Source organism: Dromiciops gliroides, chromosome 3, assembly GCF_019393635.1.
Source record: "Dromiciops gliroides isolate mDroGli1 chromosome 3, mDroGli1.pri, whole genome shotgun sequence".
Taxonomy (NCBI): domain Eukaryota; kingdom Metazoa; phylum Chordata; class Mammalia; order Microbiotheria; family Microbiotheriidae; genus Dromiciops; species Dromiciops gliroides.
Window position 1 is genome coordinate 69,400,537 of NC_057863.1, and position 22,832 is coordinate 69,423,368.

The following is a 22,832-nucleotide window of genomic DNA, read 5'->3' on the forward strand; positions in this document are numbered from 1 at the left end:
CCAAACCCTAGAAGTGGTTCCACCCTCCTCTGACCTCTTGGAATACTTAGTTTATATCATTCTGACATATGGTAGATATTGGCATACTTGTCATGTACATACAAAGTTATGTACAAGAAAATATTTCAGGTTGGTATGGGTGTGAGCAGTCACTGCACACACTCCCAAATGTGATGAAGATAGAAAGCAGAAAAAAGAGTTTCAAGGTAGAAGCACAGGTGGATATTTGTATTTGTGCATCCAGTTCCTCTGGATTACCTTTTGATTTATTTATTTTTATTTTATTTTTTGTGGAGCAATGAGGGTTAAGTGACTTGCCGAGGGTCACACAGCTAGTAAGTGTCAAGTATCTGAGATAAGATTTGAACTCAGGTCCTCCTGAATCCAGGGTGAGTGCTTTATCCACTGTGCTACCTAGCTGCCCAACAATTTTTTTTTTTTGGTGAGGCAATTGGGGTTAAGTGACTTGCCCAGGGTCACACAACTAGTAAGTGTCAAGTATCTTAGGTCAAATTTGAACTCAGGTCCTCCTGATTCCAGGGTCGGTGCTTTATCCACTGCACCACCTAGCTGCCCCCATATTTGTTATTTCTTAGAGCTTAGTAGTTTTCTATTACATTCCTGTACCACAAGTTGTTTAGCCTTTTCCCAATCAATAGGCATCTACTTTGTTTCCAATCCTTTGCTATCATTAAAGGTGTTTCTTCATGCCTTTTTATTTTTGTAGGGGGGGTAAGGGTGGTGGTAGTGCAGGTAAGTCAAGAGTTCAGGAAGTCTCCACAGGAGGAAACAGATGGAACAGAGTTTATTAGACACCTTCCTGGAAACAAAACTGCTCTGCTCCCGTTAGATTATAAACTGGGGGGGGGGAGGAGTAAAGTGGGGGGCGTATCTTTTGCCTCTCTTTGTATTCCTAGCCTTTAGCACTGTGCCTGGCACATAGTAGGGCCTTACTGGTTGATTGACTCTTTAGAGGACAGAAAAAGGCATGAAACTTCTGTTCCAAGGGCACTCTGGGACAGGAAAATCACCTAGTAAGAAGACATCTTCCATGTCTAGCCAGAGTTGGCTTCCTCTCTTCCTTTTTCTGCCCTTGTATATTCAGACATATGAAATGAGATTAACATAGTGCAGTGCTTTGCAAATCTTCAAGCTCTCTATAACTGCTTACTATTGTTAGCCAATCAATTAATAAACATTTATTACTTTTCTATTACGTGCCAGGAACTGTTCATTTTAAAGATCAGTATTATTATTTCTGGGCTTCCACAAGGTTGAGGGGGCTGGGCTGTGCGTGACCCTGATCCTGTAGTAGGGCTGGATGTGAGAGCCTCAAGGAGAAAGAATCCTTTGTTGCTGTAATTATTGGCTTTTCTCAGTCCAATTGGACAGGTGAGCAGGGAAAGGGAGACTGATTTCTTTTACTATCTCCCTCACTTTCTCTTTCTTATAGGTCATGGTCTTGAGATGGGGTTTAGAAGCCTCTTTTCCAATTCTTTTCACAAGCTGCAGTGGTATGAAGCCATACATTTTCTGCCACCACCTCTGCAGAGTAAGCTGGAGGAGGTAGATGTCTCCATAAAGGAGTACTTGTATGTTCAAAAAACTTTGTTCACGACAATAATAATAATAATAATAATAATAATGATGATGATAGCTGGCATTTATATGTTGTTTTAAGGTTTGCATGTCATTTTACATGTTTAAATTTGATCCTCACAATAACCCTTTGAGGTGCTATCATCATAGTTGTTGTTATTTTACAGATGAGGAAACTGAGGCTGAGAGAGATTAAGTGACTTGCCTAGGGTCACATAGCTAGTGAATTGAACTCTGGTCTTCCTAACTCCAAGAACCCCCAGTTGCCTCATAGTCTGTGAATTTGTGAATGTGAGGCATTGTGAACTGAGGGGACCACTGACCTGATTGTAGGAGGAGCAGTATTAGTATCTTCATGAACAGTGCCTTCTAGTGGCTGGTGAGGATATTTCGGCCTTTTAAGAAGGCTGTCCAGAGTGCCGGCTATGTGCCAGTGATGCAGCTATTGCATTCCCTTGCTGGATAACGAATACAGTGACATGCTGTTTTATCGTAGGGTTAAGGAATGCAGCAGGAGAGCCATACAAGCAGGCTGTTTACATGTCACTGCTGTCACTATGCTTTGTAACCTGCAAAGATCATGACTTTTGTCCCTCCTATCTCTCCACCCGCCACAGAACTTTGCATATTGCAGGCACTTAACAAATGACTGTCGAATGAATGGATCTTATTAACCAGGCTTATTTCCCTTGGTGGCCACCTGAATTTTGGAAATAATAACCAAGGGGACATCCTTTCGTCCATACCCCAAACCTGGCATTCCTAGACAGACTAACTGATAACAACCATCCCATACACAGATGAACAAATGAATACCCAGGACTTAAAGGAGCCAGCCAGCCATCAAGCCTAAAAGAAGTTTCACTGAATCTGTGCATCTTTTCTCTTCCTTGGGGTCTGTATTCCCCAGCTCTCTGTGTCCTCATTAAGGAGGTAGAAGCTAGATGAGAGGCTTGTAGTTCTTTCCATCGGGTTGGCTAAGGCAGCAGCTCTACCTGTCTTTCAGTGATCTCTGTGATGAGAATGTGACAGGACTCTCAGAAAGTTCATTGGATCATAAGACTTAGAGCTGAAAGAGACCTTAGATATCATTTACTCCAGTGTTTTCATTTTACAGGGGAAGGAAGTTGAGGTCCAAAGTGGGAAGTTACTTGTCTGAAGCATTAAGTGACAGAGTCGGGATTCAGACAGTAGGTCCTCTGTAGGACCCCAACACCACTACACTATACCCCTTCCACTGGCTTCCCATGACAAAGACACAAGAGCATCAGATGAGAGGGAGAGGCCAACAGGGTCCCCTGTTTATTCTTATTTAGGGTTTCCTAGTGAGGCCTGATAGCAGAGGAAATGGCAGCTAAGTCCTGCCCTTCCTCTTGCCCTGCTGCCCCCCACCCCCTTCCCTTTCTGGTGCTCCCAGGGCTCCATCAGTCCTTCAAGTCCCGGGGTATTTTTTCTGGAGGTATCTACCTTCCTTGAGGCCCGGCTATTCAGAACTCATGCCTCTCTGTGGCTATGAGGAAGACTCTTCAGTTTTCTCCTCTGACGACTGCTCTGGCATGTCTTCTAGCCAAGAGTACCCAACGCAGAGAGAGCCAGGGCTTCGGAATGGGCTAGGCCGGTTTGAGGACCGGAAGGGGGGGGGTGGTGGCCGGCCCCGGGCAAAAGGACCAAAATACTCAGCAGCAAAGGTTACCACATTAGAAGGTTGGCGAAGCAACAGGAAGAGTAGGAAGTCGGAGATGAGGGTCTGGGCCTCTGGGTGATGCCGCATATAAGTTGCATGGCTGGCTTGGAGCTCTTCCTGGTAGAGAGCATAAGGAAGTTGGATCTGAGAGCCTGAGAATCTTGCTACAATGTCATTTCAGAGAGAAAGGAAATACCCTCCCCAGAAATGAAATGATTTGCCAAAGGTTGCTCAGGAAAGTGGTCAAAGCTGAGATGTGAAGCCAAGCTCAAATTCAGAGCCAAAGTAAGAATTCGCCAAAGTTTGTCTTCAGTCCCATTCGGTGACACAGGAAAAATTGTCCTTCCCTGTCCCCTCTGCGGTGCCCTGGGCTGTTGCATCTTTACTATCTCTCCTCCTGGGTCTCCTCCCTCTTCCTGCCTCAATTTAAAACCCACTCTGGAGCTGAGGATCAAATGTTTTCATAGATTCATTGACAATGGGTGGATACTCTTGAAATCACAGCCCCTAGACCCCTCCCTCTGCCTAATGCTTTTAGCCTCCTCTCTGGGGGCCTCACCAGCATCTCTCCTCTAGACTTGTCCCATTCTCTTACCTTCCGGTCTCGGAATATGGCAAAGAGCTGAACGTCCTCTTCCCAATCCAGGTGTTTCTTTTCAAACACTGGTTTGGGCTCAAAGTCATCTGGGCCAGCCAGGAGGAAGGGAGGAAGAGGTAGAAAGGAGAAGGGAAGGATTAGAAAGTTGGAAATTTCCTTCCAGCCTTCCACATCCCCTCTGAGGTCGGTGTGGCCCAATGGGACTAGGTAGGATGTAGAAGACTCATTATGTAGCAAGTTTGGACCCTGATTTCAGGGTTCCTTTGAGTATATTTTGTATGTCATTCCCACAGGTGGCAGCAGCCCCAAGATGGTCAGGTTTAAAGCTAGAAAGGACCTTAGAGATTATACAGTACAAACCCCTTATTTATATCTTCTTCTTTTTTTTCCCAGGGCAATGAGGGTTAAGTGACTTGCCCAGGGTCACAAAGCTAGTAAGTGTCAAGTGTCTGAGGCCGGATCTGAACTCAGGTCCTCCTGACTCCAGGGCCGGTGCTCTATCCACTGCACCACCCAGCCGCCCCTCAAACCCCTTTTTTATAAATCACAGGATGCTAGATAACAGCAATGATTATAATGATGGTGATGATGAGAATAGCTAGTATTTACACAACATTGTGAGGTCTGCAAAGAGCTTTACATATGTTTACTCATTTGATCTTCCACAACAACTCTATGAGTTAAATGCTCTTATTATCCCCACTTAACAAAGGTTAAATGACTTGCCCAGGGTCACATAGCTAGTAGGTGTCTGATGCCATATTTGAACTCATGTCTTCCTGACCCCTGGCCCAATGGTCTATCCATTGTGCCTCCCAGCTGCCTTGTTAATAGGAATAATAATAAAAGGGGCAGGTAGGTGGCGCCATAGAGCATAGAGTGCCAGGCCTGGAGTCAGGAAGACCTGAATTCAAATGCGGCCACAGACACTAGCAGTTTGACCCTGGGCAAGTCACTTTACCCTGTCTGCCTCAGCTTCCTCATTTGTAAAATGAGATGGGGAAGGAAATAACCACTCTAGTATTTTTGCCAAGAAAACTCCAAATGGGGTCACAAAGAATCTGAAACAACTGAACAAAAGATGTTAGTTGTGAGGGTCAAACGAGATAACACTTAGGACACCTGACACCGCTATATAACTGCTAGATATTATTATTGTTAATAGATCAAGAAACTGGGGTCCAGGCTAAGATATAACTGTCCCAAGGTCTTATGGGTAGTAAGAGGCAAAACCAGTTTTCAAACCTAGGCCTGCTTAAAAATTGGCTCTTCTCGGGGCAGCTAGGTGGCACAGTGGATAAAGCACTGGCCTTGGATTCAGGAGTACCTGAGTTCAAATCCGGCCCCAGACACTTGACACTTGCTGGCTGTGTGACCCTGGGCAAGTCACTTAACCCCCATTGCCCTGCAAAAATAACTAACTAAATAATCCAATTAATTAATTAAAATTTAAAAAAATTAAATGGGGGCAGCTAGGTGGCACAGTGGATAAAGCACTAGCCTTGGATTCTGGAGGACCTGAGTTCAAATCTGGCCCCAGACACTTGACACTTGCTAGCTGTGTGACCCTGGGCAAGTCACTTAACCTCCATTGCCCTGCAAAAAGAGAGAGAGAGAGAGAGAGAGAGAGAGAGAGAGAAAATTGGCTCTTCTTCCTACAATCTTCTGATGCCTCAGATACTATTCACTTTCAGAATGAATAGAAATGCTGCCCCTCTCTGGAAGGCCCCTGGAGGCTTTCCCCACCTTCTTTTTTCTTCCAATTAGCCCCTCTGTCACCAGCTGTCACTCCATAAATGTGACCACTACCTAGAGTGGTCCCAGTTTCAAGAAAAGGAAATGTGCTATTAGCAAAGCTTTGGAGAAGGAATACCCTTTATTATCCAAGGTTGTTTCCTGATATTTGGCTTAGAAAAACTCCAGGTCATTGTTCCCCTGCCTGACCTGGTCCCCTACTTACCCTCCTCTCTCATTATGGGCATCTTATTGATGACACAACAGAAAGGAGATCCCACCTGGATTCTCTTGGCCAAGTGCCTGAGGCAGAAGGAAAGGAGGGTTTGAATGAAGCACTAAGAATGGCAGAAGTGAGGTATGGAGAGGTAAGGAGGAGAAAAAAATATTCAATTCACCCCTCCCTTCTCCTGACCTGGTCATTAGGAATATCTATTCATTACCCACGCTGACCCAGACTACACAAATAGGCTCATGATGATTCATACCTCTCATTGACTCAAATTCATTCACCATCTATAGTCAACTGTCATTTGTGCCCATTTACCTCAGTATCCACCATGGAAACGAGGCAACAGTTCATGTGAAAAAGGTTTAGGGGTCTCAGTGGAATGCAAGATCTATATTAATAATCAGTGTGAGAAAGAACTGAAGGGGGGAAAGCTAGGTGGCACAGTGGATAAAGCACCGGCCCTGGATTCAGGAGGGACTTCACTACTTCTATTTTTATATATATATATTTATATATATTTATATATTTATATATATTTATATATTTATTATATATATTTATATATTTATTATATATATTTATATATTATATATTAATATATAATATATTATATTTATATATATATATATATATATAAATAGAAGTAGTGAAGTCCCTGTCACTGGAGGTATTCAAGTAAAGGCCTATACTGGACGATCACTGTCAGTGATGCAGAGATTTCAGTACAGGTTGTTGACTTCTGAGGTTCCTTCTTTTTTTTTTTTGAGGCAATTGGGGTAAAATTTTTGCAGGGCAATGAGGGTTAAGTGACTTGCCCAGAGTCACACAGATAGTAAGTGTTAAGTGTCTGAGGCTGGATTTGAACTCAGGTTCTCCTGACTCCAGGGCCAATGCTCTATCCACTGTACCACCTAGCTGCCCCCAATCCTGAAATTCTGAGATTCAGCCCACCTACCACCCACATCCATAGCCACCATTCGTGCCTTCCCTCAGTCATTACCTACAACTCCTTGCATCCACATTCAGCATGGGAATCTCTCATCCATTACCGGCCATTAGCCACAACCCTCCACCTGCCCCCCAGCAGACCTGCTTACCCATCAGGTAACAGATAGTACTGCCAAGTCATGGGGATGTCTTCATCAGAATGCATCGTCTGCTCTACTACCAACACTTCCGCCTGCTCCGAGCCCAGCTGAATGGTTTGGAAGCCCAGGGCTTCCTAAGGGAAGTGGAGATGGAGAGGCAAAAAGGCCCTGAATCAGGCAGGCACTCCTCTCCCTTCCTCAAGGCTCAGTTTACCCTCTTCTTCCCCTTCCAGCCCTGCGTTTCTCATCCACCCTGTCTTGACACCATGTCCTTGGTACATCCCTCAATCCTCCCCAAACAACTGAACCTCCTCTTCTTTTCTCCTGACCTGGGGAGGGCTTCCCCCCATGGCCACAAGGGAAGACAATGAGTGAGGAGCCAATGGGAGATAAGGATACAGTGACCATATTTTCTCTTCAGTGCTGCCCTCTTGATCTCTAGTTTTTTCTTTTTTCTTTAAATTTTTGCAGGGCAATGAGGGTTAAGTGACTTGCCCAGAGTCACACGGCTAGTAAGTGGTTTGGTTTTTTTTGTTTGTTTGTTTGCAGGCAATGGGGGTTAAGTGACTTGCCCAGGGTCACACAGCTAGTAAGTGTCAAGTGTCTGAGGCCGGATTTGAACTCAGGTCCTCCTGAATCCAGGGCCACAGCTTTAACCACTGCTCCACCTAGCTGCCCCCTTTAGTTTTTTCTTGAATGGTGCCCAGCTCCAATCCCCTGGTCTCTGACCCAAATGCTCTTTTTCCTTAGCAATTCTCTCCTTCAGGACCACTGGATACCACCCCTCTCTTCCCTGCCAGATCCTGGACCAGCAGAACCCCTTTCCTCTGGCCTGCCCCCAGCTCATCCCCAGACTACAACAGCCCCCCCTCACATAGGTGGAGTGGCAAAGCTTTCCTTCTCCGTCAAAGGTCAGGAATTTGGCATTGTGGGGAACCTTCCGTCGCCACCCCATCACCCTTAGCAGGACCAGGTTGGCAGACTCCGAGATGAACCCGTCCATAATATTCAGGTTGAACGATATCTTTTCTGTCTTCATATCCTGCCCAAGACATTAGATGGGTCAGAATTCCTGGTGGTTAGGAGAGGGGAGGGGTGGGAGTGGGAGTAACTGGAGCCTTAGGGGTTTAAGGAGGGCCCCAAGATGAGTCTTCTGGCTGAGAACCTTCTTCGAAGCACATGCCCAGCAATCTGGCCATTCAGAGAGGAGCTCAGTTATCCCCTCCAGGTGAGGGTCCCCACTCACCTCACCTTCCTTGAGGATCCTAGTTATCAGCATGTCTTCTTGCTGCCTCAGTAAGGTGGTCTTCTTGTCAGTTGACAGTGGTAGGAACTGCCAAGTTTAAGAGGGATGGGGATTAGCTGTGTGACCCTGGGCAAGTCACTTAACCCTCATTGCCCCTCCAAAAAACAAACCAAAAAAAGAGGGATGGGGAGGACATGGGAACAAGTTGATGAGGGGGCTGAGGTGACGAGGGTAAGTTGGCCCCAAGGGTGACAGTGCTGAGTAATTTGGTATGAGGAGGGGGAGGCAGGAGCAGTGGACAAAAACCACCCCCTGACCTTTTGAATCTGTTGTCTATTAGAGTTATATGCTGTTTTAGGGGAAGGGGAGTTTTAAGAAATGAAAAGATTCTGGGGCACTTGAGAATATTAATAACAACTCACATTTACATAGTGGGTTAAGTTTTCTAATTTGCCTTCCTCACACCATGATGGTGAGATAGGAAGTACAAAGATGAACATTTCTCTTTTGCTGATTAGGAAACTTAGAATGAGACCAGAGTGACAGAGTAACTCATCTGTGGTCACGCAGCCAGGAAGTGTTCAAGTCTAGATTGGAACCTGGGTCTCCTGACTTTACATCCAGTGCTCCTCAGCTGGTCCCAGGTCTCCCAACCTCCCCAAGCTCCCATATCTTCCTATGGGGTCCAGTCTCTCTCGTTTGGCCTATGATGCTGAGGGAGGGGAAAGAGGTGGGGAGAAAGTAGGTTGTGCCACCTTAATGAATTCATGATGATGCTGCTCATATGTCTCCAAATTCCAGGAGACGTAGCCTGTGAAACAGAAAGGAGAACCAGAGAGATAACTGAGGCATGAGGAGATCTGGTGTAGAACTCAGTTGTTTGAGTGGGGTGGTGGGGTAGAAGTTTGGGGAGGTTGTTGGTCAGGGGGCTGAGAGACTCTATGGGCTGGGGTTTGGGGCCCCAGATTAACCAGGTTACATCTAGCCTCGCCTCTGGGATTGTCGGAGTGGTGGGGGCTGTTTCCAATGTGAGTTATTTGGAGGTCCCTTAATATTGTTAGGAGAAAGCCTTGCAGAGCTGTGATAGATCTCACCACCTCACAGTTCCTTATAAAAACAATGGGGATGAGATAACGCTGTAGAAATGAGGAGGTGCTGACCAGGATGGATTAGCTGGGAGGAGTACCCAGGAGAGGTCAGAAGTCCTACCTGAGATAGAGGTCCCGCAGGGGATTTCCTCCAACTGGCCTCGGCTGGTGGCGTGCACCATGACACTGAGAGTGATGTCCCCATCAGAACTATAGTAATACCCTTGCTTTATATCCACACAATACTGCCCCAGAATCTGGTTAGCCTCAGACATCATGTTCAGAGTCTCAGAGAAATAGAGCAACTGAATTTCTTCTTTACCTAGGGGCAAGAGAGAGGCAAGGGAGATAGGGACTATACAAAGCTCCAGGCTTCAGTACCTCTGTTCTGTAACCCTGCCCCCACCCCTTCAAACCCCATAATCTCTGGCATCGATCAAACAACAGATGCTTATCCATCATGGTTCAGAAGAGGAATCTAAGGCAAGGAGAGAGGAGGGAACAGGGATACCTAGGATTCCCCAATAGACTTTAGACTGTTGTTTTTCCTTGGTTCTTGAAGAGGAGCGATGTCATGTGATAATGTGGTGAATTGGATTTAACTGAGGCAGGGCTGTACAGTCACCAACCTCACTCTCTCCTCCACAGCCATCTGGATCCAATGTGGCAAGATACATATCAGGATGACTGGAGATGACCCAGGATACTTTTTTTTTTTTGTGACCCAGGATACTTTTTAAGGGAATTGTGACTTGTCCAGGGTCACACAGGTAGTAAGTATCTAAGGTGAGATTTGAACTGAGCCTTCCAACTTCAGGGCCAGTGCTCTATCTACTACCTAGCTACCCCTGGAAATCATCTAACGGAGGGAGAGGTTCTTAACTTGGGGTCAATGGACACACAAGGGTTCCTGGATAAATTTCAGGGGGGGATAAATTTCAGTTTAGAGGGGGAAAACATATTACTATTTTCACTATCCTTTGATTTAAATTTAATATTTACTTCAATTATTTAAAAATATTATCCTGAGGGGCAGCTGGGTGGCAAAAGCACTGGCCCTAGATTCAGGAGCACTTGAGTTCAAATTTGACCTCAGACCCTTGACACTGACTAGCTGTGTGATCCTGGGCAAGTCACTTAACTCTCTTTGACTCAGGAAAAAAAAATATTCGGAGAAGTGGTCCTTAGGCTTCACTACTGCCGAAGGGGTGTGTGATACACAAACAAATATGAGAACCTCTGCTCTCCTAGAATTGCATCTAGAAAGGACCTGGGAAGTTGAATCCACCCCCATTTCAGATAAGAATAATAGGACCCAGAAAGGGCCTTGGATTCCATAGAGTTCGAGTCCCTCGTTTTACTTTTGAGGACACTGAGGCTCTGAAACTTGAAGTCAGTTGCTCAAGGTCACACACGGGTAGTAAGTAGCAGGTCCTTGACCCCAAAGCCAGCTGGTTTTCCCGAGGGGGCCTCACTTAAACAGAAGCCAGGCAGCTTCCCCTCTCTTCCCTGGCTCCTCCTACCCCCCTCCCCCCTCGTACCCCCCTCCCCCGGGTCTGGGATGCGCTAAGTCTCACTGATTGTAGCTAGAAATTCCAAGGCTTCAGAATTGGCTTCAGGTGGGGGTGGAGGTGGTTCCTCGGGCACTTCGGGCTCCGGGCTTTTGGCACCTAGGGACACAAGTTAAGCAGACAGGGGTGGGAGTGGGAGTGCGGGTCGGGGTGGGGGTGGGGCGAGTCCAGAAAGGAGAGGGGTTCAGGGGGCAATTCGTAGCCCGCGCCCCTTCGGGTCCCCGGGATTCTCAAGGTGAACTTCGGATGAGATGGGGCAGTCCCCTCCCTGAAGTGATTGACTCACCAACACGCACAACACAGACCCCTTCTTACCTTTGCCAGGCATGCTGCCGGCACCCCAGAATGTATCCACTGGTCCCCATGGCAACCGGCAGGCCGATGCCTCTTAAAGGAGCCATCACCCAATTTCACCCTGCTTTACTCTATCAACCCTTAGCCCAGCGGCTACACTTCGGAGGAAAGCCTTGCGGGCTGGGCTATCAGCGCATCTAGTGGCCACTCTGATCTATACTGGGTGGTTGACACTTCTTGTCTGGAGTGTGTAAGAGAGTGTGTAGGGGATATAAACTAACCCAATCCAAAAATCATTCATTAAACACTTAACACGTGTAAGGCGCACTGTTTTAGATGTCAGGAGATTCAAAGAGAAACGAATCCGGGTAGTCTAGTCCTTAAAGAGCTTCTAAGGAGGTACAACATATAAACAGAAGTAAATACCCCATAATTTCAAGAGGGAGAGATCCCTCCTCCACCCCACCCAACAACTAAGGGGAAATTAATCAACAAGCATTTATTAAGCGCCTACTTTGGGTCAGGAACTATGTTAACAATGGGTATACAAAGACAAAAGAGAATCCTTTCTCACCCTTCAACAACTTAAAATCTAGCTGGGGAAGAGAACATGTTTATACATATGTAGGTATATACCCGGTAGATAAATACAAGGTAATTTTGAGAGGAGGGCACTAGCAGCTAGGAACATCAGGGAAGGCTTCCAGCTGGAGCCTTGAATCTTTTTTTTTTTAATCGAATTTTATTGATATCTTATGTTTCTTAAATTTCTCCCGTTCCTCTGGTCACCCTTCTCAGAGAACTATACCTTATAATAAAGTTGTTGTTGTTTTGTTTTGTTTTTTTAAAGAAGAAAAAGTCAGTAAAACCATCCAAAACATTGAAACATTTTGATTTTATATGCCATGTTCCACACCCAGGGACCCCATCTCTGCAAAGGATGGGGGAGGGGTATCATCGAATATTTCTTCTTTGGTCTCTAACGTACTTTCTTTCCTTTTTTTTTTTTTTTTTTTGGTGAGGCAATTGGGGTTAAGTGACTTGCCCAGGGTCACACAGCTAGTAATTGTCAAGTGTCTGAGGCCAGATTTGAACACAGGTCCTCCTGAATCCAGGGCCGGTGCTCTATCCACTGTGCCACCTAGCTGCCCTCTCTAATGTACTTTCACAAAATTCCGTTTTGCATTGTTTTGCATCATTGTTCTTTCCACTGAAGTTATTGTAAAGGTGTATATTGTTGTCCTGGCTCTACATATATCATTTTGCATCATTTCATATAAGCATTTGGTTCTAAGAGGTTGAAGGAAACAGAGATTGTCAACAGCACAGAAGGGCAAGAGATGAAGTGCCAAATTCAGGGAACAGCCAAGTAGGCCAGTTTGATTGAAATACAAAGGGTATCATCAACTGAGGAATGGCTGAAGAAGTAGTAGTGAATAATTGTGATGAAATGCTTGTGCTATAAGAAATGTGGGGGGAGAGTTTCAGAAAAAACAAGGGAAGACCTATACCAACTGATACAAAGTAAAATAAACAGAACCAGAACATTGTACATAGTAACAATGATCAACTGTGAAAGGCTTTGATCAATGCAATGATTCAAGACAATGCCAAAGTATCCATGATTAAAAAATGTCTTGGGGTGGGGGTGGGGAGCAAGTAGGTAGCATAGTGGATAAAGCAGTGGCCCTGGATTCAGGAGGACCTGAGTTCAAATATGACCTCAGACACTTGACACTTGCTGTGTGATCCTGGGTAAGTCACTTAACCTTTTTTCTCCTGAGAAATATATATATATATATATATATATATATATATATATATATATATATATATATATATATATGTCTTCCACCTCCAGGGAGAAATCTGATGAACTATGAGTCCAGATTGGAGCATACTTTTTGGTGGTTGTTGTTATTCAAGTACTTATGGAGCACATTCTATGGATACAGGACAAAGATGGAGCAATAAAACATTTTTAAAAGTATTGTGGTAAAAATTATTTGTGGTAAAGATTAATATTCGTGTTTTTAGCTAACTCATTTGGGAGGGGCCACACCTGGCCCACCCTGAGGTTACCTATGCTACTGAACTGAGAAGGAGAACTCTCCATAGGCAGTTTTTGAAGGACCTCTCCTTTTAGGGAAGGAAAGATTGAATGATCCCTGAAGGGAGGGGGAGGGCTGCTTCCAGAACTCAAGCTCCCTCTTGGTTCTCTCTGTCTGGTGATTCCCCTTGTGGTGGCTCCTATTCTGTGTTCTGTCTTGTTGTGGTGTGAGCAACTGTAGACTGTCCGGGGTTGGTGAGTTAATTACAGAAAACTCTAAATTCCTTTGAACTAGCTTAATTAGAAATGATCTAGGGTTGCATAGGTTAAGTTTATAGTTAAGAGCATGTATATGTATTTCTATTTTCCTTTTTTTTTTTTTTGCGGGCAATTGGGGTTAAGTGACTTGCCCAGGGTCACACAGCTAGTAAGTCTCAAGTGTCTGAGGCCAGATTTGAACTCAAGTCTTCCTGAATCCAGGGCTGGTGCTCTATCCACTGCGCCACCTAGCTGCCCCCTCTATTTTCCTATTACCTTATCTTTGATTTTTATTAGTTTCATCTTTGTTGTTTAATTAATTCCCAAGTAATAAAATCTGATCCTTTTGTGAACTAAAGCTTAGAGGCTCCTTTCTTATTGGCCTGGGAGAAATATCTAAAAAGGGCAATTCAGAGGGGAGGGTAAACCTAAAAGGTCCCTCATATTTCCGGGACCCCAATATTAAGGCGAGTCACCCAAATAATGCTCTGTATATCAAATTTTGGCCTTCACAGTTTAATTCAGTTTCTACACTCAGATGGCTTACAATTTAATGATGTTCTGCTTAGTGACAGTATATCCTGAAATAAAGTTCTAGATGTATTATAAAGATACTTAAAGACAGTGAGAGGCATATGGTAAAATGGACAAAGTCAACCTCAGAGTTAGGAAAATGCAGAAGCATACTTGTTGCACTTTATATTTCTTGCTTTTTATTGTTTTGTTTTGCAACATGGCTAATATGGAAATATGATTTGCATGACTTTACATATATAATTGATATATTGCTTGCCTTTTCAATGGGTGGGAGAGAGGCACAGGGAGGGAGAAAATTTGAAACTCAATTTTTTTTTCAATGAATGTCAAAAATAAAAAAAAGAAATGCAAAGTGCACAAAGGAGGGGCAGCTAGGGGGCACAGTGGATAGAGCATCGGCCCTGGAGTCAGGAGTACCTGAGTTCAAATCCGGCCTCAGACACTTAACACTTACTAGCTGTGTGACCCTGGGCAAGTCACTCAACCCCAATTGCCTCACTCAAAAACAAAAAACAAAACAAAACAAAAGCAAAGTGCACAAAGGTAAATGATGTGTAACAAAACTGGAAAAAATGATGTGTAGCAAAACAAAAACTGACTGGAATCAAGGCGTAAATGGTTTTGTTTGTTTGTTTTTTGTTTTTTGTTTTTTGTTTTGTGGGGCAATGGGGGTTAAGTGACTTGCCCAGGGTCACACAGCTAGTAAGTGTCAAATGTCTGAGGCCAGATTTGAACTCAGGTACTCCTGAATCCAGGGCCAGTGCTTTATCCACTGTGCCACCTAGCTGCCCCCCTGATGTAAATGGTTTTAAATTCCAGTCTGAAGAATTTGTATTTGATACTGGAGGCAAGAAGACGATTAAGCAAGAGAGTGACATGATCAGACTTGTATTTTAGGTAGAGTATTTTGGCGGTTCTGTGGAAGATGGATTAGAGAGGATAAAAACTAGATTTGGGGGATTAAATAGAAGTCTACTAGTAAGTGATATATGGGCCTGAACTAAGGGGTGGGGGTAGCGGCCATGAAGAGAAGGGAGAGATAATCCCTACAGGTCTCTTTTAGCTCAGAGAGTTACATTTCTACAAAAATCGTAACTAGACGGTCTTCCCCTAGCTAGCTGTGCAATTAGCCACTAAATATCTCTAGGCTTCAGTTTCTCTATTCATCAAAGAAACTCTTCACAGGCCATCATTTTATTTCTAAGGACAGCCCTTCTTTCACCTGAAAGCAGCCATCTTGGTGTCTGAAGCTGACTGCCACTAGGGGTCACTGCCTTACTAGATTCAGAAGAGTTCCCGCCCCCGCCCCAAACCCCAAGCCTATGGCATGAAGACTTCAGATGTCATTCTCCCCTCCCTAATATCATCCACCCTAAAACACACATGTCACATTTCACCTTGCTTCTTTCTTTCCTTTAGTTCTCCCATCCACCAGCCTGACCCCATTTGCTCCTTGCCCAATCTGAACCTTGCCCAATCTAAATGCCATTACAACATGTGACCCAGTAAAATGAAACAAGTTGTGATTAGTTCAGTCAATATTCAACGAGGTCAATGTTCAATAAAATTTTGTTTGTTTGTTTTTTGGGTTTTTTTGCAGGGCAATGAGGGTTAAGTGACTTGCCCAGGGTCACACAGCTAGTAAGTGTCAAGTGTCTGAGTTCGGATTTGACCTCAGGTACTCCTGAATCCAGGGCCGGTGCTTTACCACTGCGCCATCTAGCTGCCTCAATAAACTTTTAAGGGAAAATAGCTGTTTCCCTCCCAATATTTTTTTCAAATTTTTTCCCTCAATATTCTTGCAACTTTAAAAATGTGTATTTAATGAAAAAACATTGAAATTCAGTACAGCCAACCAAACTTGCAAAGTATTTACATTTAAATTCATTCATTTCTGAGTGAGATGAGCAGAACCAGAAGAACATTGTACACAGTATCATCAACATTGAGTGTTGACCTACTGTGATGGACTATATTCTCACCAATGCAATGGTACAGAAGAGTTCCAGAGAACTCATGATAGAAGAGGATCTCCAAATCCAAGAAAAAAAAAAAAGAACTGTGGAGTATAGATGCTGATTGAACCATACTATTTCTTTTGTTTTGGGTGCTGTTGTTTTTTTTTTCTATTTTGAGGTTTTGCATCACTGCTCTGATTTTTTCTCTTGTAACAGGATTAATGCAGACATAGGATTAATGTTATTATGTGTATATATATGTGTGTATATATATCTATCTATATGGATATGGATATGATATATAGATATAAACTATATCAGATTACCTGCTGTCTAGGGGAGGGGGGAGGGAGGGGAGGGAGGGAGAAAAATCTGAAATTGTAAAGCTTGTATAAACAAAAGTTGAGAACTATCTTTACATGTAATGGAAAAAATAAAATACCTTATATGTAAAAAATAAATAAATAAATAAATAAATTCATTTCAAATGATAAAATATCAGGACAATTTTTAGTCCCTTATGAGGATTCTTTATTCTTTTCTATCTTTTTGTTTGTAGTTAATATTGATGGCTTTCTTTTGGTTTCTGGTGGTTTGGTTTGGTTTTCTGCTTTGCTTTGCTCATTTTATAAGTAGCATTCTATTATTTAAAGCACTACTTTTTTTTTCTAGTGGTTCCCCTGTTGTTGGACATTTAGGTTGTTTCCAGGATTGTTGGGAGTTGTGTGTGTGTGTGTGTGATTAGTCATAATGCTGTTTTGAAGCCACATAGATCTTTTTTGGATTTAATAACACTTTCAGGTTACATTCCTGACAATAGAATTTATAAGGCAAAGTGTAGGATGATATTGGGGGGTGACTTTAAAAAAGTACACTGACACATTGTTGTCTAAAAAGTTGCTACGAATTTGTAACTCCACCAGCAATGAGTGTGCTGATACCTTCAAGTCTCACCAACACCGAGTTGTGTTTCTGTTAACAATCAAATATAATTTTTTCAAGAATCCTACTCTAGGACCTAATTCTAAATCTCTTCCTAATTCTAACCATTCTAATTCTAATTCCTAATTCTTTTTTTTTTTTTTTGCAGGGCAATGGAGGTTAAGTGACTTGCCCAGGGTCACATAGCTAATGTCAAGTGTCTGAGGCCGGATTTGAACTCAGGTACTCCTGAATCCAGGGCCGGTGCTCTATCCACTGCACCACATAACTGGCCCCTCTAATTCTTAATTCTAATTCTAATTCCCATTTCACAATACATTTTTTAAAAGATTAGATTTGATTTCATCCAGGCACAAAATTCCCAGGGAGGAAATTCCCCGTGTGAATGTAGATGAATGTCTGCTCTGAAATTTATAGGCTTAGTTACATGGAAGCACTGAGAAATCTGGTGAGTTCCCCAAGATCACAGCCAGCATGTGTCAGAGGTTGAAACTGAACCCAGATCTTCAAAACTCCATGTCTAGCTCCCTACCCAGCCGCCCATGTCTATGTGGGCATATATAAATGATTGGGTGGTTTTTGAGGAGGGTCCAGCAGGAATGCTCCATAATTCCCCCTACTAAAATAAATGAAAACATTATATAGATTTTCCTGGAATGGATTTTGTCTATATAAGAGGGATGGGTGTATATCTTATTTCACACACACACACACACACACACACACACACACACAAACACACACACACACAGGATTCAAGACAATTCCAAAGGACCTATGATAAAAAAATGTCCTCCACCTCCAGGCAGAAATCTGCATATTGAGGCATACTTTTTGTTGTTGTTGTTATTCAAGTATTTATTACTTGAATTTATTACACACACACACATATATATATATATAATGTGTATATGTATGTTCATATGTGTGTATACACACATATATTAGTAAAATATATATTTCCAATATATGTTTCCATATATTTATTTCGAATGGGTGCCAGAGATATTTTACATCAAGTTCATTTGAATTGGCCATTATTATTTTATTTAATTTCTATTAGTTAATGTTATTGTTCAGTCATTTCTGACTTTTCCTAACCCCATTTGGGGTTTTCTTGGTGCAGATATTGGAGTGGTTTGCCATTTTCTTCTCCAGCTCATTTTACAGATGAGGAAACTAAAGCAAACAGGGTTAAGTGACTCACCCAGGGTCATACAGTCAGTAAGTGTCTGAAGCCAGATAAATTTTCCTGATGCCAGGCCAGGACTCCATCGTCTGAGCCACATAGCATTAATATGAGATGAACAGATCAGTTCATTGTAGTCTAGGGAGGTGGGACACCCTAAGAGGATGATGTTGGAGAGTAGGGTGAAATGAAGGTAGGAGAATGAAGATGAAAAGGCACTGATGTTATCGAATGGGAATAATGAATAAAGCAAGGAGGACCAAGGGGAGGGCTGAATGGTGGGAGCCCTACTGGTCTTCAGAAGTACAACCTCATTGTTGTGGTTGTAATTTGATTCTTCGATGGAAATGTGACTCTCATTCGTGTTTCTCCTCAGACATCTCATTTCCCACCAAGCTGCATTCATTTTGGACATCTTTGACTTTGCCATGCTCTTTCCTCCTCCCCACTTTCAGCTTCTTTTTGTGTTGTCTTCCTCTGCTAGGGCAGCTAGGTGGCACAGTGGATAGAGTGCCAGGTCTAGAATCAGGAAGGCATGAATTCAAATCCGGCCTCAGACACTTACTAGCTGTGTGTCCCTGGACAAGTCACTTAACTTGCTTGCTTTAGTTTCCTCATCTGTAAAATGAGCTGGAGAAGGAAATGACAAACTACTTTGGTATCTATGCCAAGAAAATCCCAAATGGGGTCATGAAGAAATGGAAATGACTGGACAACTTCCTCCACTAGATTGTAAGCTCCCTGAGAGCAAGGATTATCTCATATTTATATCCCTAGCACTTAAGTGGGTGCCTGGCACATACTAGGTGCTTAATAAATGATTACTGACTATTGACTCCTTCCATAACTGTCACCGTCCATCCAACATGTTCACGAAGCATGGTATTGGTGACCATTATAGAGACAAAGGAATTTTGAAAAAGAAAAAAATTATGAATGCAAAAAAAAAATAAACTTTTATTAGGGATACAGTAATTCACAAAGGAAGGCTTAACATTATACAGGTGGGGAAATAAAGGGAACACAGGGCACAAATATACAATTGGATCACAGTTATTTGTGGGGCAAAGAAATGACTGGCACCACAGGGGAAATGGTACGTAGGGTGTGGTACAATGATCATTAGGTTGTAGCAAGAAGAAGGGGGTCCAGAAAGAGGCATCTTCCTGACCTGATGATGTTGTCCCTCTTGTATTGGGCACACCTGGGTCACACCTTGCTCTGGGAGGGGGAAGAGACAGGCCCTCTAGCAGGGGTGTCTGATTGGCTTTTCCCCTCAGGCTGGTAAGCCTCAATTGGCTAGAAAGTTGTGAGTTTATATCAAGGAAAAATTTCACATATAGGAAGTTAGTTATACAGAAGGGGCAGGGCAAGAATACCAGGAAGAAAGATCTTCCTGTCTATAGCAGATGGCCTTGTCTTAAGAAGGAGCAGAAGTTTTATCTGGATTGCCAACACTAACCCACGTGAACCATTAGTTTTAAACAGTAATGATGTATCATTCTGGATGTTTGAATAAAAGTGACTGGGCTAACCTAAACCTTTAAAACTAGACAGTTGGGGAGGTGGGGGGGAAATGGAAATTGGTCAGGCTGTTTTCACTCCATTCAAATCAAGATTACTATCATTTCAAGCCTTAGGTTCACACTGCTATAATCCTACTTAAGAGTTGATCATTAACTCTCCCTCAAAAACCCAACCAACCAATCAAACCATTAACTGGTCAATATTTATAAAGGAGAAAAAGCTGAAGAAGAGACCTCAGAGCCAAGAAGACGGGTTCAAATCCTGCTTCTAATACACAATGGCTGGATGCCCTAGCCAATTCTCAAGACTACTCAAGCTGCAGGTAGCAATCAATCTGCACTGGGAAAGGGAGCATTCTCATAGGGAACTCATTGTACCAATGAAATCACAGGTCCAGTAAAATAAAATAAAAAATGATGAGGGAGGGCTGAAGGGGTCCAATAATTGATCTTCGCTCAGAAGGGTTATTTCATATTCCAGATATTTTCCATCTCTACTAAAGACAGAAGGAAATAGATGGAGAGTACAGCAAGAGGGATTCAGGTTAGATAAAGATGAAGACATGAATAAGAAGCTGGAGACAAAGGAACAGGAAGCTCTGGGGTCTCTCTCTTGGGGGGACAGAGGCAAAGCGCTTGGTCAGCATGACCCTTGGAGGCTCCTGATGCTGAAATAAGTGCTATCTACTAGAATAGGCAGGTCCCTGTTTTTAAGATCTTCAGCAACCTCTCTAGGGTCTTGAGTTTGTAGTCAAGCAAATCGGTCTTTTTAAGAAATGTTTTCTTTTCCCAAGTTGGGGTAGGGGCAAGGCATTGAAGTACAGTCAAGGGGGAGGAGCATCTGGAAAGAAGGAAAAGGGACAACTCCTTGGCCTCTCCATTTTCTTTAGGTCCTTGTGGTAAATTGGAGCCCTCCAGGAGGTGTAGACACCGGGGAAACCAGTGGACAAAGGGCTTTTGTTTTTTAAGGGAGGGGATTATTCTGGGAGAATGAAAGGTAGACAGCGAACCCCACTTCTTTTTCCAAAAGAAGCCCAACACTAGATGATCCCCTTGGAGGACTTCACGTCCAAGTCCCTGGAGGCAGGGTGAGAAGGGAGAGATTAGAAAGGATTAGATCTAAATCCCAGTGGTCCACATCTCACCTGACACTCCCTCCTTCATCCCCTGCCACTGGATTCTACTTGAAGTCTTTAGTGGGAAAAAGCAGCACTGGACAGCCAGGATTTGGATGGATGAAGGCTTCCAGTGGTGAAGGTCAAGGGGTTAGTGTAGCAGAGATGGCTCGATAGGCTGACCCAGAAGACCTCAACTGTCCAGTTTCTTCATAGGTTCCCAACCTACCTTCAAAGAAAACCCCGGGACCAAGGTGGGTGGCTGTAGGGGTTGAGGGATGGGGGAATCCTCTTAGTTTTCTTCTTCTCCCCACCCATGAACCCCATCATCAGTGGCCAGCTCCCTGTGCCTTGAGGTCTCACTTTCCATCCACACCCTCCTTTTGAAGTCTACCATGAAATCGATGCCTTTTCCTGCTCCCTCCTCTGTCAGAATGAAGGGGAAGATAGGCAATACCGGGGAGAGCAGATGTGCTAATGATAGGGAAGGAAGGGAGTGGAGAATTAAAAGGGATCCCAGCAAATAGGGGTATCATTTGCCCTTGTGCTGATCCTTGCGCCTCCGAAGTTCTTCAAGCAGTCGGGCTCTGGAAGGGGCAGCATCCCCACCTGGGCCAGGGAGCGGTCCCAGGGCTTCCTGCAGAGCAAGGCAGTGGGTCCTCAGGAATGGGTTGTATGTCTTCTCCTCTCCAATGGTTGATGGGCACTGTACGGAATGGGACAATAGAAAGAATTTGCATGCAGGGGATAAAAAAGAAACTAAGGAAGAAAGTTGGGATTGATTTTGGGGAACCCAGGGTTCCCCAGTGTAACTAATTATACTCATTATTATGCCAAATCACCAAATGCCATTCTGAACAAGAATCCCTTCTATAATATATCTCAGTGGTCATCTAATCTTTGCTTAAAGAATTCTAAAAGGGTGGCAGCTAGGTGACACAGTGGATAAAGCACCAGCCCTGGATTCAGGAGGACCTGAGTTCAAATCCAACCTCAGACACTTGACATTTACTAGCTATGTGACCCTGGGCAAGTCACTTAACCCTTATTGTCCTGCCCCAAACCCCCCAAAAAGAAATAAAGAACTCTAAGAGGTGGCCATTTGCTACCTTTGGGGACACTCCATTTTTCTTCTGGTTCACTCATATTAAGTTTTTCCTGACATCAAGCTGCATTGCGGTTTTCACCTACTGCTTTCAGTTTTGCCTTCTTGGCCAGGTATGTCCAGTCTCTTTCTTCTACCTGAAAGTCCTTCAAGTATCTGAAGACAGCAATCATGTCCCACCCTTTTTTTCCCCTCCTGATCTTTTTCTCCTCCTTGCCACTATCTTAGTTGTCTTTCTTCTAGGTTAAGGATCCTCAGTTTCTTCATCTTATCCTCATTAGCCTGGTTGCCCTCCTTTTATCAGTATCCTTCCTGAAATGTGGTACCAAAATATTCCAGATGTTCTCTGACTGGGAGAGAACAGAAGGGAATTATTATCTGCCTTCTCAGTTGCCATATGGAGTCATTTAGATTACTGTATACTACAACCACAAGTTTGTTTGTTTGTTTGTTTTTTCAAATGAATTGTGGCAATCTAGCCACACCTCCCTTATCTTGTATTTGTGAAATTGATTTCTTGAACCCAAGGGTAAGACTTACATTTATCTCTCCTATATTCCATTTGATTGGACTTGGTCCATTGTTTTCAGTTTGTTGAGTTTTTCTTGGATTCTGACTCTTTCATCCAGTGCATTTGGTGTTCTTTCCCAGTTTCGTATCATCAGAACATTTATGCTGTCACATAAATCATTGATAAAGATGGCTACAGGTGGGGGGAGCTAGGTGGCACAGTGGATAAAGCACCAGCCCTGGATTCAGGAGGACCTGAGTTCAAATCTGGCCTCAGACACTTGACACTTACTAGCTGTGTGACCCTGGGCAAGTCACTTAACCCTCATTGCCCTGCAAAAAAATAAAATTAAAAAAAAAAAGATGGCTACAGGTCCAAGAACAGATTCCTGAGGCGCTCTACTACAGACCTCTCTTCAGGTTATCATCAACTCATTAATTAACTTATTAATTAATTAATTAATTACCTTTTCGGTTCTGACCATTCAGCCTTTTAAAAAATGCTCCA

General features: G+C 43.5%; 2 protein-coding genes across 3 annotated transcripts in view; both read right to left on the minus strand.

The window, feature by feature from the left end:
• Positions 1-1,982: 1,982 nt before the first annotated feature.
• LOC122750553 (ciliogenesis associated TTC17 interacting protein) lies at positions 1,983-11,244 on the minus strand. Of its 2 annotated transcripts, XM_043997302.1 has the most exons (11): positions 11,156-11,244; positions 10,847-10,939; positions 9,391-9,591; positions 8,937-8,992; positions 8,182-8,268; positions 7,810-7,977; positions 6,945-7,069; positions 5,842-5,918; positions 3,879-3,967; positions 3,293-3,400; positions 1,983-2,081 (listed from the first exon to the last, which is right to left on the minus strand). In XM_043997302.1, the coding sequence occupies exons 1-11, from the start codon at positions 11,166-11,168 to the stop codon at positions 1,998-2,000; spliced, it is 1,101 nt and encodes a 366-aa protein (XP_043853237.1). In that variant the 5' UTR covers positions 11,169-11,244; the 3' UTR covers positions 1,983-1,997. The 2 variants fall into 2 exon arrangements, with proteins under 2 accessions (XP_043853237.1, XP_043853236.1); XM_043997301.1 differs by lacking the exon at positions 1,983-2,081 and having other exon boundaries at positions 2,872-3,400.
• A 7,754-nt stretch (positions 11,245-18,998) lies between these two features.
• LOC122750850 (probable hydrolase PNKD) overlaps positions 18,999-22,832 on the minus strand; it is a 29,414-nt gene continuing 25,580 nt past the window's right edge. Inside the window, exon 9 of the mRNA XM_043997686.1 lies at positions 18,999-21,415. Within this exon, the coding sequence (XP_043853621.1) occupies positions 21,242-21,415 (174 nt within the window). The 3' untranslated portion in view covers positions 18,999-21,241. The remainder of the gene's footprint in view (positions 21,416-22,832) is intronic.

What these genes read in the sequence shown, in the direction of transcription:
- LOC122750553 (XM_043997301.1), bottom strand. An exon ending in CTGCGGGACCTCTATCTCAG is followed by an intron (nt 8,993 to 9,390) that starts GTAGGACTTCTG and finishes TCTGTTTCACAG; the next exon opens with GCTACGTCTCCTGGAATTTG. An exon ending in GCCCATAATGAGAGAGGAGG is followed by an intron (nt 3,968 to 5,841) that starts GTAAGTAGGGGA and finishes TGGCTGGCCCAG; the next exon opens with ATGACTTTGAGCCCAAACCA.